Source organism: Theropithecus gelada, chromosome 5 (assembly GCF_003255815.1).
Source record: "Theropithecus gelada isolate Dixy chromosome 5, Tgel_1.0, whole genome shotgun sequence".
In the NCBI taxonomy this organism is placed as follows: domain Eukaryota; kingdom Metazoa; phylum Chordata; class Mammalia; order Primates; family Cercopithecidae; genus Theropithecus; species Theropithecus gelada.
Window position 1 is genome coordinate 8930400 of NC_037672.1, and position 18521 is coordinate 8948920.

At 47.2% G+C, this 18521-nt stretch overlaps 1 protein-coding gene across 1 annotated transcript in view; it reads right to left on the reverse strand.

Moving 5' to 3' along the window:
* The window catches only part of SLC2A9 (solute carrier family 2 member 9), a 192563-nt gene that overhangs the window by 151634 nt on the left and 22408 nt on the right, over nucleotides 1–18521 (reverse strand). The window contains 1 exon segment of the mRNA XM_025386444.1: nucleotides 5346–5470. Coding sequence (XP_025242229.1) covers nucleotides 5346–5470 — 125 coding nt within the window.

Here is an 18521-nt window from a genome sequence, read left to right on the forward strand (position 1 = left end):
AAAAAAAAAAAAAAAAAAACCAAAACTGTTCTTTATCCTGATGCTCCTTCCCCCGACAAGAGGATAATAATCATTATCTCACAAAACATAGTAAGGAAATGAGGGAGCTGTAGCACAGAGGCAGTGTCGTCAGTGGCGGAGGCATGGAACTAAACTTCTCTGCCTCTTCTGTAAAGCTAGGGTGGCAGTAGCATCTCCTTCACATGGTGCTACGCACCTACGGAACACATGTCAAATGCCTTGCAGAGTGCGCAGCTTAGATTCAGCTGTCAATAAATGGTGACGAATTGTTCTTATTTGTTCATTGTGAGATGACATGGAAGGGGAGATACTAGTGGCTAAAGCAGCAGTGAACGAGGAGGTGGGCTGCATGAAAAGTCCACCATCGGGTGACCAGCTCACCCCGGTTTGCCTAGTACTACCCAGAAACCCCCTCAGTCCTGGACAAACCAGGATGGTTGGTCATCCTAGGCCCATGATGCTGTACCAAGCATCCCTACCCGTGAGCAGCCTCTTCTGACCTCTGAGCCCATCTTCTGCCACTCTCCTCCCCAGGAGTCCTGGATGTGGAGTTCACTGAACACTCCAGGCTCATTCTGATCATAGGATGTTGGCTTCTGCCCTTCTGTTTGTCTGGAACTCTCTGTTTTCAGACCTCCACAGTTTCTTAACCTTCCAGTCTCCATTCAGTGTCACCTCTTATAGTGAGTTGCATGATGTCCTTCCAAAAGATATGCTGAGGCTCTAAATCCTGTTACTTGTGAATGTAGCCTTATTTGGAAATAGGGTTTTTGCGGATGTAATCAAGTTAAGATGAGGTCATACTGGAGTAGGATGGCCCCTAAATTCAATACTTTTCATTCTTATAAGAAGGCCATGTGAAGACACAGACACAGATATGGGAGAAGGCCATGTGATGAGGAGACAGAGACTGGACTGATGCAACAACTAGCCAGGGAATGCCAGGATTTCTGGCCACCACCTGAAGGTAGAAGAGAGGCCTGGAAGAGATTGTCCACAGAAGCCCTCAAAAGCAATTGATCCTGCTGATCTTGGACTTCTCCTAAAGTAGCAGACGTGGGCTTGTCCACTAGCGAGCTCCTAATTCAGAAGACGTGACCTTGCGCCCCTGGGCATGTCGACAGCACTGGGAAGGCCATGGCAGGGACACGTCCAGTGCAATCTTCCACAAACACAAAGTAGTAGTACAGTCTCCTATTTTAACTTTATTATGTACATGAATTTTACTTCCAATACCATTTGGTATCATGTTTGTATTGATGTAAAAAATAATATGTTTTTTTTCTCTAAACCTTCTAGATGAAGAACACTCCAGGAAGATGCCCTGTTGTCCTACTATGGTTCCAAATACTCCAGGAGACCCTGGCTGGATCAGCAAGTCTTAGAGCCTTCTATCATCTCAAAATCCTTCAGGTTTATCATTTGGCTTTAAATTCTTTTTTTTTTTTTTTTTTTTTTGAGATGGAGTTTCACTCTCGTTGCCCAGGCTGGAGTGCAATGGCGCGATCTCAGCTTACCACAATTTCCACCTCCCGGGTTCAAGTGATTCTCCTGCCTAAGCCTCCCGAGTAGCTGGGATTACAGGCATGCACCACCATGCCCAGCTAATTTTTGTATTTTTAGTAGAGACGGGGTTTCTCCATGTTGGTCAGCTGGTCTCGAACTCCCGACCTCAGGTGATTCGCCTGCTTCAGCCTCCCAAAGTGCTGGGATTACAGGCGTGAGCCACTGCGCCCGGCCTGGCTTTAAATTCTTTATTACAAACAGATCAGCCAGTTCAAGTAATGGCAGCAATATTCCTTTCTTTCTGTCTCACCTTAAGTGCCCTCGAGTTCCTCTCTCTGCTTTGAGAGGGTTGATGAGAATACATGACATGAAGTCTCCAAGTCCTGTCGTGACTCCAGGCCACGTGCCGCAAGTCAGAAAGACCCCAGTTTTTTCTTTCCTCTTTGTTCTTCTTTCTTTCCTCCTTGTTCTTCTTTCTTTCCTGCTTCTTTTTGAAAAGCTCATAGGAAAAAGGGTCTAAAAGGCATTTATTCTATCTCTGTGGTTTTGTAAAAGGGCCACCTTGGAATGCAGCTTATTTTTAGTTAAGGAAATTCAGAGATCAATTAGTTATATGTTCGAAGGGTCAACTCCCCAGATTAGTCAAAGCCACAAGAAAGGGGATAATGGATAAAATATAAAACTGCCAAATTGAGAGAATCTCACTTGCCTCCACTAGGAAAGGACTTCCCAGGTGATCCACTGCAACCTCATTCAGCCTTTCTCCAAAGTAGTCTGGGCCTTTGAAACCCAAATCTTAGATCTGTACTTTATTAAGAAAACAAAAAACAACAACAATGACAACAATACTATTAGCATTCCTGAAGTGGGGCACTAAGTGCCTGGAACTACACTAAATACTTCACATACATAGTAGATCATTTTATTTATTTATTTATTTATTTATTTATTTTTGAGACAGAATTTTGCTCTTGTTGCCCAGACTGGAGTGCAATGGGCGATCTCGGCTCACTGCAACCTCTACCTCCTGGGTTCAAGTGATTCTCCCACCTCAGCATCCCGAGTAGCTAGGATTACAGGTATGTGCCACCATGCCCAGCTAGTTTTGCATTTTCAGTAGAGACAGGGTTTCTCCATGCTGGTCAGGCTGCTCTCAAACTCCTGACCTCAGGTGATCCACCCACCTCGGCCTCCCAAAGTGCTGGGATTACAGGTGTAAGCCACCGCGCCTGGCTCATTTAATTTTCACATCACCCAACAAGGGAGGCCTTACTACTAAGTTGCCATGCCAGGTGGGAAAGGCCAAGACTGTGAGGTTAGTGGTTGCTGCAGTGGTCCCTGATTTGTATCCTCTCCCTGGATCCACATCCTTGGGGAGTCAGTCCTCTCTGACACTCATTCTGCACCTGTCCATGGGACTTTCTTGGGCCAAAGGGACATCAAGGGACATCAGCAAATGTGCATGCAAAGTGCTTACACATTGGGACTTTCTCTTTTGGCTGCTGTTGGCAGCCCATGAACTTTATGCGAGGCAACCCAGTCCCCTGGCCCAGGGTGGGAAGCCAAGAAATGAGCTGGCCCACTGACAGCCCCTGAGACCAGGCCACCTGCTAACACCCAAACACAGGCGTGAGACCATCCCAGGTCATCCAGTCACTGACCTACCTGAAGCCATCACAGACACATGAGAAGGCCCAACAGAGATTGGCAGAGCTGGCCCAGAGCAGAACAGCCCAGCCCACCTACCGAAGTGAAAGCACAGTAAAATGGTTATTATTTCAAGCTACTACATTCTGTTTTTTGTTTTGTTTCATTTTGTTTTGTTTTTAAGAGACAGGGTTTCGCTCTGTTGCCAAGATTAAAATGCAGTGGTGCCATCATGGCTTAAGTTTTCAGGTTTTTCAATGCAGCAAACCTAACCTATAAAGATACATTAATGAAATTAATGGAAGCAAGTGAGAGCACTCAGGCAGTCTGACTCCACAGTTTTCACCCTTAACTACTTTCCCACTCCAGCTTTCTGAGCATTAGTGCCCGCATTTGTAAAATGAACATGAAAAAACAGTCTTTCATTATAGGAGGAGATCAAAAAAGATGAAAAACATGAACACAGTTGGTCAATTACAAAACATTACATTGACACCAGCCATTATTCTTACAGATAAACTCTCAATAGCCATCTCCCTTCTACTTGAATAGAAGGCATCTATTAAAGTAGAATAGACTCATGAATAGACAGACGATCGAGGTGTCATTTCATCTTGAGTTTGGACTATCAGAGAGTCCTAGATTATTCCCCTCCAGCAGGGCAACAAAGGTAAGTGAAGCCTCCTCTTCCCAACCTTACTTCCAGGCCCCCACTCTCCTGCCCACCTCTCCCTGAGACATTTTTGTTGTTCATCTCACTCAGCTGAACAACCCGGTACCCTCAGCTTTTAAGACATCGACAAGGAAGGGAATTAGCCTTTAAGAAGCTCATGCTAGTTCCAGGCAGTATATACGTGTGTGTGTGTTGGGGTGTGTGTGTGTGTGTGTGTGTGTGTGTGTGAGAGAGAGAGAGAGAGAGAGAGAGAGTTCCCGTTCAGCCTTATTATAGCCTTTCAAAGAAGGTATGATTACCTCCATTTTCCAAATGGGAAAACCAAGGCTCAGAGCCATTAAGTAACTTGCACAAATCAGAAATTGGCAAGCAGCAGAACTGAGATCCAAACTCAAGGATTTCTAATCCTAAGGCTCACAATCTTTCCACAAATGCCTAAAAGGGACACTTTATGGATTTGCCTATTTAGAAAGAGAGCAGAGTTTGTCTGACAATATATCTTGTCTCCTACTCTCACTCCCACAGCCAGGATCTGTCCCCTTCTCCCCAGCTCCCCACCCAGCCCAGTCCCTTCCCCTGAACAGTTGGTTCCTCTGATTTCACTCCTGGCTTCCCCTCATTCTTCCTTATTGGAACAAACCACTCCATGTCACATTCCTCTCAACCCTCCCTGCACACTTGGCACAGGCCCACAGTCTTTGCCGTGGCCTACAAGATCTTGTGTGATCTGGCTCCAGCTCCTCTTTGGCTTCATCAGCACCCATGCATCTTCTTGCTCTTTCTCAGACGTGCCATGCCTCCTTCCGCCTCTGGGACATCATACACTTCTCTCTGCTGGGAAGAGTTCTCACACTTGGCTCCTCTGGTCTCCGCTCATGTTTCCTCCTCTGAGCAATCTTCCCTGATTGGCCTTTCTAAAACAGCCCTCACCACCCTCCTGCCCTGCTTTGTTTTCTTCCTAGGACCTGCTACTATCTACCTTATGTATCTGTCTGCCCACTAGAATGTAAGTTCCATTCTGTCCCTGTCCAGGGACAGGGTCTTGTTATTCATTGTGTCTCCATCCTACAGTGTGCCAGACCTTGCAGGTGCTCCACAAATGCTTGGTGAGTAAATGAAACAACGAATGAGTCGGAGGCCCAGAGAAGAAACACCATCCTCACAAAAGCCCCCTGAAAACCACAAATAACCTTGGAATATGAACGTTACGATGAAGGTGACCAAGCGGAAGGCATGACATGCTGAAGACCATCCAGGTCTTTGGGGGTAGACTGGGGACCCTGCCCAGCATTCCTCAATTAGGGGCTAGAGCATCATGAATGGGAAGGTTCATCCCATAGGACTGTCCCACTTTATGCAGAGTTCTAGCATCCTTGGTCCCTGCCAACTCAATACCAGCAGAGAGCCCCAGTCATGTGACAGCCCCAAACACCTCTCGCATTTGGGACACCCCCAAGGAGAATGTTACTGTTCCCTCACCATCACGGTGAACTCTCACCTCCATCTATGCCCATGATGAAGCATCCCAGGATGAGCATTTCAAAGGCTACTGCCTGGAGTGAGCAGGCCATCAGCAATGCAGCAGAAATTGCAAACCCATTATTAGCCAGTAAAGTGTGCTTCCTGGAAAGAAAGGAGAGATTTGATGAAGACGTCTCACCATGAGGCATGTCACTGAACTGTCCATCCCAGGAGCAGGAGCCAGGCCCTTACGAAGGGTGAGTAGAGTAACACTCAGGCACAGTGCAGGGAGCACTAGCCTTGCCACCTCTGGCTGTGCGACCTTGAGCAAGGAACTTCATCCCCCTGGGTTCAGCCCTAAGGTCTACTAGGTCACTTCCAAAGGCACCATCAGCCTTGACATCTATGAATTCCCTGTGGTAGTATTTTATTGCATTAATTCTAGGACTATCACTTAACATTTCTGAAGTCAATGGTCATCTTATAATTCATGAGTCAGGGTCCAGGCAGGAAAATAGAAACCACTCGAGGTACTTTAATGGAGAGAATTTAACATAGGGAATTGGTTAAGCAGATATTGGAGAACTGAGATGTCAAAAGGAAGACCTCTAAAGAAGGGATGTTTCCCATGTGGGGCTGACACCTCAGGGGCCTGGAGGAGGGCCCCGAAGACCTCTGAGAGTGGGCACTGTCCACTGGACTGTTTCCTCTGAAGAGCAATATGATTCTGGTTCTGGAAATGGACAAAAGTTGGAAGCTGGAATCAATTGCCAATGTCATCACTGGGACTGGCAGGAAATTCAGAAAAACCTGAAAAAGCAAGTCTCTTCTCTCTCCTCTAGTGCCCCTACTGGCAAAGGACAAATAGGGGTGCAGGTCCCAGCCCCAGCATCAGAGGGAGAGCAAACCTAGAAATGTAAGTGTGGAGCTGGGAGACAACAGCTTGACAAGCAGCATAGCGTTCTACAACTTTGGTTGGCTCCTTCCCTCCCTCCCTCCCTTCCTTATTTCCTTTCCTTTCCAGTGACTCACAAAATAACAATACTCTTTAGACCCAATGGCATCTTAGATTTGATGAACTACAGTACTAAGTGCATGACTGGACTAATCCTCTCAAAGAAGATCAGGGAAATTTCCATGGCAATAATTATTATTAACAGCTCTGTGTCAGGACTGCCATCACTGTTTTACAAACACATGTCTAAGACCTCATGGCTCAAATACTTGACTTGTTTGGAAGTCTGGGGACCTGGATTCCTGCACCAGCTCTATCCTTCAGGAGCTAGGAGACTTTGAACTTCATTGCTCTGTGTTTTCTTTTCCTCACTTTTGCAAAATGATCCTAAAAGCCCACATTTATTGAATTCTTGCTATAGGATAGACCCTGTTTTAAGTACTTTCCATGAGTAGTTAACTTAATCCTTAAAATGACCCAAAGAGATAGGTACTCTTATAATCTTTATTTTATAAACAAGTTAACTAGGTTGCTGGCAAGCTAGAAACTTGTTTTATTTTTAATTTTTATTTTTGAGACAGAGTCTCGCTCTACCACCCAGGCTGGAGTGCACTGGCACAATCTCTGCTCACTGCAGCTTCCACTTCCCGGGTTCAAGTGATTCTCCTGCCTCAGCTTCCCAAGTAGTTGGGATTACAGGTATGCACCACCACACCCAGCTAATTTTTGTATTTTTAGTAGAGACGGGGTTTCACCATGTTGGCCAGGATGGTCTCGAACTTCTGATCTCAGGTGATCTGCCCGCCTCAGCCTCCCAAAGTGCTGGGATTACAGGCATGAACCACCGCGTCCAGCCTAGAAACTTGTTTTAGGTCATGTAGTCAGTGAGTCAAGGAGTTTGGGAAACATTTTAGCCCTTTACAGCTTATTTTTTTCCTATAGACTCAATGGGTTAACATATATTAAATTGTTTTGTAAATTGTGGGAAGCTAGGAACTTGAGAAGTAAATTGTGGGAAGCTAGGAACTTGAACTTAAAAGCAATTTTTAAAATTACTTTTAGGAGTTACATCCCTTGACTTCTAGTCCAGAGCCCTATCTACTCTTTCTGATTTGTTTCAAACTTTCCACTAATTTTTATTCTCTTTCTAGATCTTCCTGGAGAATTCCATGGTCAATGACTTTTGTAGCTCAATGACGATAGTACAAAGCTTGCTCACTGCAGTAGCTGGTGGTTGAGACAACCCAAGTGTCCATGAATAGAGGACTATTTAAATAAATTGTGATACATCCATATGCTGGGACATGATGCAGACATTAAAACAGAGGCAGCTTTCCATATTCTGATATGGAAAGATTTCCAAGATATACAAAGTAGAAAGAGCAAGGTACAGAACTTTTTGTAAAATATGCAACAATTTATGTAAAAAAGTGTCTGTGTGTGTGCATCTCTGTGTGTGTAGATTAGACACAAACCTTGGAAAAGACATACAAAAAACTGGTAACACCAGTTGCCTCCAAGGAGGGGAGCAGAATGGCTGGAGGACAGAAATGGAAAGGAAACCCTTCACTTTATATTCAGTTGATCCCTTTGAAAGTTCAGCCACAGGAATGTATTAATTATTCAAAAAGAAATATAATTTTGCTTTTAAAGAATTCATTTAAATGGACCTCATGGTAGAAAATAGAAAGTCATTGACTTGGCAGACACTTAAAACCTCCATTCAAGATGCAGGTCCCTGATTCTGTGAGCAAGGTCACAAGCTCTGGGTGCAATCAAGATGAGCCTGAAGGTATTCGTTTCTGTTGGTGGAACCTCCACACACAGCAGCCACACACGACACTGCTCAGAGTTCTGGCTCTCCCTGCGGGCCTCTAAGGAACCTCCAGTTTCCTTATGGAGAAAGTGGGGCAGTGGGTGAGAGGAGGGGTGGGAGATAAGGCTTTGGAGTGGGGAACCCGGGCTGAAAGCGTGTTCTCCAGCTCAGCCAGCAAACAGTGAGGGTCAGACACTTGTATTCCGCTGGGAAAGGGAGTCATTCCTGTTCTCACCTCATGGACTTTACAGTCTAATTAGAAACACAGGCATCAAATACATTGTCCCACAAAAGCTTATTAAAAAGCAATCCTGACTTGTAGAAGTAAAGGCATCGAGGCTACGGGCGTGTACACCTGGGACCTGTGCGTCTCCTGCCTGCTTGTTCTCTAGTATCTGCTCTGTTTCAAAGGAAACTGCTCTCCCTGAATCCCCTGCCTTCTGTCTTCATAGGAGGAATTCCTGGTAGGATTGGCCACTCTTGGTAGGGTTCTGGCTTCCTGGGGGCTGGGGTGTTGACCAAGGAGAGGCCTTCACGGAGGGCTGGGATGAGGAGAAGCAAGCTGCCCCACTCCCACCCTCTGCGACCATCGCAGGTGCAGCTCCTCTGTGGCTCCAGCCTTCTCTCTGGGGTCCCTGCCCCCTGCCCCTTCCACCATGTGACCCTAGCTTTGGGCCCCAGAAATGCTGCCTCTCTCTTTGACCTTCCATCCAAGGGCAGAAGCATCCTGACTGCAAAACCTTTTTTTTTTTTTTAATTTCTCAGGACAAGCCAAAATATTCTCTCTGTAGCTCCCATCTATGGGCCTGTGGGTCTCGGTTCTACCCGTTGAGGCCTCACAGGGCAAATCTTCACTGGTGTAGGTTCTGGGGTAAGAAAAGTTTGTGATAAGACCGTCCAGATAGGTCAGGCAGGAGAGGAATGCAGCGGCCGGATTCTGAGGGTTCTTGGAGGTTGGGCAAAATGATGTGTTCATTAATCTGTAGACAGCGGGAATAAAGGGCTGGCGAGAAATCAGAACTCGACCCTCTAATCCTGTACACCTTCTCCACTGCCCTGCGACAGGCAAATTGGACACTGGATACTCAGATAATATTACTGATGATCTTAAGAGTACTGTGAGCCCCTCTGAGGCACCCTCAAGCCTGACTGCTTACTAGATTCACTAAACTAAACACTTACAAATATCTAGATTCTCAGACCCACCCCTTAAGACTTGTGCTCCCTAGGACAGACTCAGTGTGAGACCTCCGGAATATCGCAAGAAAGCTGACAGCTGTTACAGAGGCTGTCTCCTTTAATCTTAGACACCTGTGTCTGTCAATGTTAAAGAACAATTCACAGAGCGGGTGGCAAAGGCTGTTGTCAGCTGAGGACGATCTCCTCCAGCCACCCCAAACTCACCTGCCTACCTGCGCCTGGGTGAGCTCTCCCTGCTCTGATCCAGGGCGTGCCAGTCTCCTCCTGCATCAGATTTCACCTCCTCCTTCCCAGGCAGCCTCCACCCCAGTAAAGAATTCCTTCCAGCCGGATGAAGAGGCTCACACCTGCAATCCCAGCGCTTTGAGAGAGCAAGGTGGGAGGGTCGCTTGACCCAGGAGTTTGAGACCAGCCTGGGCAACATAGTGAGATCTTGTATCTACAAAAAAAAAAAAAGAAAAGAAAAGAAAAAGAAAAATTATCTGGATGTGGTGAAGCACACCTGTAATCCCAGCTATTTGGGAGGCTAAGGTAGGAGGATTGCTTGAGCCTGGGAGGTCAAGACTGCAGTGAGCCATGATAGAGTGAGACCCTGTCTCAAAAGAAAAAAAAATTCTTCCCTCTCAACTCATTCACCCCTGCACAAACACATCTCAGCACTGTCTCTCCTGGCCCTCATCCTCACAGCTACTGGTCTTTGCCTCTGCTCCTCTCCAACTGAGACTCCTCGACAAACGTGGCCCCAGCTGTGTCCTACGTGACATTAGTTGTTCCCACCACTCCGTTGAGACTGCCCTTCTGAAGGCCATCAACATCCGCCTTGACAAATCCAGCGGCCAATTCTGCCTTTCCCTTGTACAGCCTCTCAGCAGCATGTGATATGTGGGCCACTCCCTCTCTGTTGAAACCTGGTCTTCTCTGGACATCTGCAGCCCCACTCTCCCCTGTTTTCCCCCACCCAGCCTCTCCTTCTGTGTTTAGGCTGATTTGTCCTCACCCCTCAACCTTGGGGTGTCCCAGAGCTCCAGCCCATCTCTCCAGTCACATTTCCCTCTATATGCCCTCCCTGGGTGGTTTCATCCAGTCGCCTTGTCTCAGATGATGACAATTCCCACCTATGTCCCTGACCTGGATGGACTCTCCTCTCAACTCCAGACTCACATATTTAACTGCCTCCTGGAATTCCCACTTGGAGGCCTAGGAGGTTTCTCAAAACAAGCACGTCCAAAACAGAACTCTTGGATCCCCACTACTAACCAGCCCCTGCCACGTGCACCAAACTCTTCTTTCCATAGCCCTCCCATCTGAGTAAATGAAGCCTCTGTCTTCTAAGTGGCTTAGGCCAAAAGTCTGGGAACAACCCATATCCAGTCCATCACTGAGTGCTAGCTGCACTACTTCGAAAATAGATCCCCAATCAAACCACTTCTCCCATCTCCAGTCCCCCAGTGTGGCTGGGATCCAGCCACCATCAGCTCATTCATTACCAGTCACACCACTCTTGCCAACTCCAAACTCATCAGCCTTTTCACTGCCCCCTGGGTGCACAAGGCTGGCTCCTGACTCATGGCCCTTGTCCCTGCCATCCATCCCCTCTTCTCATGACATTACAGTCTTATCTCACCAGGGTTTTAGCTCACATGTCACCTCCTGACACTGTCTGATGGCTGCTCCCAACTGCAGAGCCCCTTTCCCTCAATCCTGTCACTCCATCTTCTCTGTTGCTCCTGGACTGCAGGGGGCAAGTGTGAAAGCAGGGGGACCAGCTGGGGAGCTACCACAACAGCTTAGTCAACCACTGGTAATGATTTGGACCAGGCTGGGAGCAATGCGCGTAGTGATAACTGGTCAGATCCTAGCATATTTTGAAGACTGAGTTGGTGGGATTTGCTGATGGACTGGACAGAGGTGGAGAGGCATAGAGGAGCCAAGGATGCCTCCAAAGGCTTTGGTCTGAACCCTTGCTTTGGACCTGATGGTGTATTTTGTGCTAATGTTAAAATTGCATGAAAGGTTGTGAGAATGTTAAAATTACATGGAAGTCTGACTTGAAACATGTGCAAATGGGACTGCACACACTCTGGGCTAGTTTATCATATTAATATATTCCTTTCCAAAATAACCCTCAGTCTGACAGCATTGCAGTGAGGATGGAAATATGCACAAATTCTTTGCAAAGCTGACTCACTGGGCTTCAGAGCAGGACTTTAATCATTGTTTCCATTTGTTTCCTGTGGATGAACAGCAACAGAAACAAGGGAGATCAATTCTGAAAGCAGAACTCCAGTGCCCCCAGAACTCCACCTAGGATGCCTGATTCATTGTTTTTAGCTTCTCCAATGGTGTAGAATCTTCCCAATGAAACCCAGAAACTCATCAGCTCTCAAGGGGAAAAAGAGACCAAATATAAGGAAGAACGGTAGGGTGATGAGGAGATTGGAGGACATGTCCCTTGAGAAGTGTCAAAGGGGCTGGAGACATTTTGCCTGGACAAGAGAAGGCCAGAGAAAGCATGAGAGCCACCTTCCTCCATGCCATGCTTTAACTTGGTGCAGAGCACCAGGACGGATTAGGGGAAGACACAGGGAATTCTACTTCAGTTTGAATCTGGAAAGTGCTTTTCATTAAGCCCTAGTAGACCAGAGAACCTATGGAAATAATGGCTTTCTCCACAGACCCTTCCAATAAATCTTCAGCCTGAATGGGCCTATAAGCCAAGATCATGCCTTGTTTCCACATCCCTCACCCTCCTTGTGTCCATCCATTCCTGCGTACCCAGCTTGAATTCCTTGGCTCATCCCTTTAAACATTTATATGCCCATCCACCCCCTTTCATTACATACGCCTGGCAAAAACCCAGCTGGTTAAATCTCTGTCCACCGGGCATCTACAAAGCTCAGGTTGGCTGTAGAAAAACCTATGACTGTGTTGTCCTGTCTCACCTGAAATTCATGACCACCAACCTCAAGAAGCTTTAAAGCTCCCCTGAGTCTACATATTCCCGGTCCATCCAGCACCCTTCTCTCCTAGAGGACTATTTCATATGTCTTCTCTCTCTCTTCAAATCCCCTATTTATCATTCTCAGCTGATGACCATGCTTCCTTTTTCACTGAGAACACACAGGCAATCCCAAGAGACCCTTCCCACATGCCCTCTGCTTGTATTTCTGCACCTGCATCTGTGCCCAGACACCTGCCTTCCCTTGTTTTCCAGCCCTGGTGCAAACCATGTCCTCTCTCACCTGGGCTATTGCAAAGTTCTCCCAACCAGGCTCTGAGATCCCCTGATAATAGCACACCCTTCCAAATGCAAGTCAGATCAGTTCTTTAAAAGTTCCAGTGACTTCCCATTTTGCTCAGAGGAAGAGTCTCAACCCTGGCCCGCAAAGTCCTCAGGATCTGACTCCAAATATCCCATGTAGCTTCCTATGATTATCTCTACACTGACCTCCACTCTCATCTTCAAAGAAGTGGAGCCTCTTTCTGCCCCTGGGCCTTTGCACCTGCTGCCTTCTCTGCTTGGAGAGCTATTTCCCAGGGTTGGGCATGGCTCACTCCCTTGCTTCCTTCAGTGCTCCCTGCACAAGTCAGCATTTTAGAGACTCTTTTGAACAAAGTGGTGAGCTCTTCGCCCTCCCCAGCATCTTCTGACCTCTTTGGGCTGCTCTATTTTCTGCATTGGTACTTGTCACAGGCCGAATGGCACAGTCCACATGCTTGTCACTTGGCTGTGCTCCCTGCTTGGCTGCATGCTTCAGGAGGACAGGGACTTTGGCAGCTTTGCTCATGCCTGAGTGCTTGGCGTATAGAAAGCACTCAACAGATACGTGGTGAGTAAATAAATGGATGAGGGAATGGAAAGCATGCAAGCATACAAGGATGCTCAGATGCAAGCAAGGATGGCCACACTGGGGAGTTGTGGTAGAAAAATTCAAGCATCGAGCATTCTCCACCCATCCTTCCATTTATCCAACCAACGTCTACTGCTTGCCTGCTGCACACAAGCTGCTGTGTTGGGAGCTAGGGGCCATAAATACACATGGTTCTTACGTCGAAGAGCTCCCTTATCAGGCAAGAGACAGGAACATAATGAGTACAACCCAAAATGCCAAGTGACATAACACAGGGAACCGAAAGTCCTGGCTCAGAGAAGGCCAGTATTTGGTTCTGGTAGATGTGTGCTAGGCAGTGGGGGACAGGGGTGATTCTTATGATTTCTATCCCTGCTTTCCCGGCTCACGCATCTGTAATACCAAAGGGGTTGTATCCATAATAAAACAAATCGGTGATGCAGGGACAGCTTGTACCATTGAAGCCTCATGTTTTGGATGTGTTGATGCTTTGTTTTACACTCTGGAACCCTGCCTTCCCGAAGTCTTCTGGTCTTATCTATCATGCCCAGGCTTTCTCCTTATGTCCCATCATGAACCCGTTTCCTTCTTCCAGAGTTCTTGCCATTCTCACTATGCTAGTCAAGTCTTCTAAGGCTGGGAGAAGCAGGGTTGAGGATCAGGTTTCCCGGCTGGCTGGTATCTACCTATCCCCTCAGGGATTTCCCCAGCTCAATGAATGCTGGCTTCTAAAGGCTCAGGGTTGACTCTTCTCCAGAAGATTGACATTGGCTCCGAAGGTGGATCCCCCTCTCCCGGGGCTTCCTGCAGCGAGTGACAGATGAGTGGTAGGGGCGGATGCAGCCCCCTTATTTCAAGTTGGGTGACTCTGTGTTGTGATTATATCCCAGAACTCCCCCAGATGAGGCTAAACTTGACTGGGGAGTGCAGCCTTGCTGGCTCCTTCCCCTGTTGCTTTCTGCTTTCCTCACCTTAAAGATTACTCCTGAAGAGCCCTTCCTCCACAAGCCATGTGCACATCCCAACCCCTGTCTCAGGCTCTGCTTCTGGGCAGTTGACTTTCTGAGACAATTACAGCCTGAAAGTCATGGACTGAACTGTGTTCCTGCCCCCTGGTTGAGAACCCTTGAACGCAAGTAACCTTGCTCAGGCCAAGGAGATTCATGCCTGGGACTTTAATTACAATGATCGGAAGGAGAATTTCCACCAAACTGGGGCCACCTTGCACCTCCACAGGAGAGAATGCCTGACAATGAAGCCAATACAAAGCAAGCTAAATTCAGAGGTGGAGAAACAGACAGATTTGGATGTTTTTAAGGCTCGCCTGTTAAAGCCCTAACCCCTAATGTGACTGCATTTGGGGACAGGGCCTTTAAAGAGGCAATTAAGCTAAAATGAGGTCATAAGGAAGCCACCCTAATGTGGGATGACTGGTGTCCTTGTAAGAAGAGGAAGGGACACCAGGGATGCACACACACAGGGAGCACACAGCGAGAAAGCAGCCATCTACAAGCCAAGGAGAGAGGCCTCGGAAGGAAAAGACCTGCCAACACTTTGATCTTGGCCTTCCAGCCTCCAGAACTGTGAGAAAATGAATGTTGTTGAAGCCACTCCACCTGTGTATTCTGACACAGCAGCCTGGGCTAACCAATGCAGGCTTGCCACATGCACTGCAGGCTCCTCCAGCAGGCACCTAGAGAGACACAGTTATTTTCTACTACTATAAAATAAAGATGCCTTTTAGAGGGTTGAAGTAGAAAAAGATGAGGGGAAAAATAGTTCTTGAGAACCTGCTGTTTCCCTGGAGTGATGTATGGGATGCCTGTTATTGGTGCTTGCCCAACCTCCATTCTTCCTCTGGGAGGAGTTCCTCGAATTTCCACCAAGAAACCTTCCTGCCTGTCTCCACCTAACCATGGCTTCAGGAAACGGAGGGAAGTGGATGGATGTAAGATATATTTTGAGAGTAGAATAGGCAGGACTTCCTGGGTGATTGGCTCCAGGTTTGAGAACAGAGGGTGCTGCAGAAAGTGAAAGAAGAACACAGAAGACTCCCAGGTTTCAGACGTAAGCAAATGGTCTGATGGAAGCAGACGAGGTGAGGAGGGGAGACACCCTCTGCTTGCGAGGTATTTATCTTCTTTCTGTCTTCTCTTTCTTTCTGGCTTCACAACTGTCTTACTCACAGCATGGAGTGAGGATAGAATATATTATCAACAGCTACAGCTATTTATATTGATGATGAAGTTTCCAGACCTCAATGCGCAAGATACTGATCTACATCATGCACTGACTCATTCAACAAACATGTGCTGAGTACTGGGCCCTGAGCTAGACACAGAGATGAACATATGGAACATAACCCTGGATCTCAAAGATCTTCCATCCACTGGAGCTGATAATGCATTGTGTCATTTAAGGATGCTCTTGGCTGCAAGTAACAGGAAACCTCAACTCAAAATAGCTGAACAATGAGGACACTTACAGAAATGCAAATTTACAGGAGTGGTGAGCTTCAAGGATGGCCGATCTGGTGGCTCAGAATGGCCAAGAATCCAGGTGCCACCTGGTTGCTTCACTCTGCTTTCCATAGTTTTGACCCCATCCTAAGACAGCATGCGCTCACAATTGTAGGATGGCTCCTGGTACCAGTTTCAGCCACATGCTTTTCTATTCATGCATGGCTGGAGAGAGTAACCTTGACCTCTCATAGATCTCTTGGTGCTAAGAGGAACTTTCCCGGAAGCGTCTAACAAACTTCTCTTTATGTCCTACTGGGCATAGTTGGGGCACAGATCCCTTACTATACCAGTGTGGAATGGGACTCATCAGCCTGTACCTCTGCCCCTGAATTCCTTTCCTTTATCTGCTCCTCCCTACCTGAGTGAATGGGACCACCATTCTCCAGTTGCTCAGCCAGAAACCACGAAGTCATTCTTAACTCCTGCCCTTGATCCAATTTCCTCAACTAATCCACCCTCACTCATCCCTGACTGTTAGGGTTGAATTGTATCTAACCCTACACCTCCAGATTTATATACTAACGTCCTAACTCCCCATACCTCAGAATGGGTCCTTATTTGAAATAGGGTCATTGCAGGTATAATTAATGAAGATGAGGTCATATTGGAGTAAGGCCCACCCTACTCCACTATGACTGGTGTCCTTTATAGAAAGAGGACACAAAGACAGACACTGGTACACAGTGAATTTTGTTCCCCTCCAAACTTCGTATGTTGAAGTCCTAATCCCTAGTACCTCAGAATGTGACCTTATTTGGAGAGTCTTTACAAAGCAAATAACATTAAAATGAGGTCATTAGAGTGGGCCCTAATCCAACGTGACTGGTACCCTGATAAAAAGGGGAAATGTGGAGATAGACAGGCACAGGAGGAAGATGATGTAAAGAGGCATGGGGAGAAGATGGCCATCTGTGAGCCAGAGAGAGGGGGCTGGCACTGAGCCTTCCTTCAAAGCCCTCAGAAGGAACCCACTCTGCCAACACCTTGATCTTGGACTTCTGGCCTCTAGAACTATGGAATAACACATTTCTGTTCTTTCAGTCGCTCAGTCCATGGTACTTTGTTACAGCAGCTCTAGAAAACTAATATATTGCCTGGCTTCAAAAAGGCTTCTCACCACTTCCACCATTCCACCACTCAACTGGTCCAAACTGCCATCCCCTCACTGGGGCTACCAGGACACTGATTCCTGAGCCCTCATTAGGGTGCTACCAGCAGCCTTCAGAATGACCACTGTGTTCTCTCTCAGTGGCTGGACATTTACCTGACATTGACCACTTAGTCAACGTCAAGGCTTTATGTCCTCTATTGGACATTTATCTGCCTTTTAGGCTCCCCAGCATCAGAAGCCCTCTTCCCACCTGGAAGACTTTGCTGCCTTAGAATCCTGAGTGGGAAACAGAGGACACATCACTACAGAAGCTAAACACGCCAGACATTCGCTCTCCCAGCATCCCTTGCAGCTGGAAGTGGACATGTGACTAAGGCTCAGCCAATCAGACACCAGAACTTTGACCAAGGTGCTAGTGGGGCTAAGACATGGGGCTGAGAAGGATTCTCCAGCAGCAGAGGGAGCTCTGGTGGGATTGGGTTTGGGGGCAGCAATGTCCTGTGCCAGCGGTACAGTCAACAGCAGTGGTGGCTGCAGAGGAGCCCATAGGACCAGCTCTGGGAGTGATTTAGGGTAGTATCACCAGCTACAGAGCTTCCAAGCCAGGCTCTCCAGCCCTCCCACTGATCCTGTGAGCAACCCACTCTTCTCAACAACTTTTTCGGCTTTAATCAGATTAAGTTGATGTTGTTCCTTACAACTACAGAAATACAGAAACTCTAGCAAAGCACATAAATAATCTCACTTCACCCTCACGACAGCCCTAGTGGTAAAAGCCCTCATTTACAAACAAGGCGCCTGAGAGTTATATAACCTGCCCACAGTCATGGCTTATATGCGCTGGAGAGGCTTTTGTGCTGGAGCTGCCAAACTTCAGGGCACAAATGCAACTGCTCCACAAACTGAACTCTTGAACTCATGATTAAGATGTGAAAGTTAAGCAGATAAACCTAATGGTGCATTTATTGATTTAAGAGTAAATACTGGCTGAGCGCAGTGGCTCATACCTGTAATTCCAGCACTTTGGGAGGCCAAGGCGGGCAGATCACCTGAGGTTAGGAGTTTGAGACCAGCCTGGCCAACATAGTGAAACTCCATCTCTACTAAAAATACAAAAATTCGCTGGGTGTGGTGGCGCATGCCTGTAGTCCCAGCTACTCAGGAGGTTGAGGCTGGGGAATTACTTGAACCCTGGAGGCAGAGGTTGCAGGGAGCCAAGATTGTGCCATTGAACTCCAGCCTGGGTGACTGAGCGAGACTCCATCTAAAAAAAAAAAAAAAGGTAAATATCAACTATATCAACTAAGCCTTTGCTATGGACTGGATACTCTGTCAGACCCCAGTGAATACAGCAGCAACTACCCCCAAGGAGTACAGAGTCTAATGGGAGAAACAGTGATGATTGCTAAGTGCAAGGATTAGAGGGGCCATAGCAAGACAGGGGGTAGAGGCTGCCCCAAGAACTACTGCAAGTACCTACAGAGTAAAGACCCTTCAGAGAAGCTGGCATACATAATGAGTATCCAGGACTTCACAGACACCCCTCCTGCCACCTGATGAGCAGGAGACCTCCGCATGTGCAAGGTCATTCTTGCACGTGAACTTGCTCCCTATGGCACTCTTAGACTAATTCAAGCAATTGCAGCTGTCTTGCAAGGAGTCTAGCTAATACCCACCCTGGAAGGCCTCAGTAATGACTGGTTTCCTGGAATTAATGTAAGGAAACGAAAAGGATGCTAATCGGGAGGAAATTTTCTC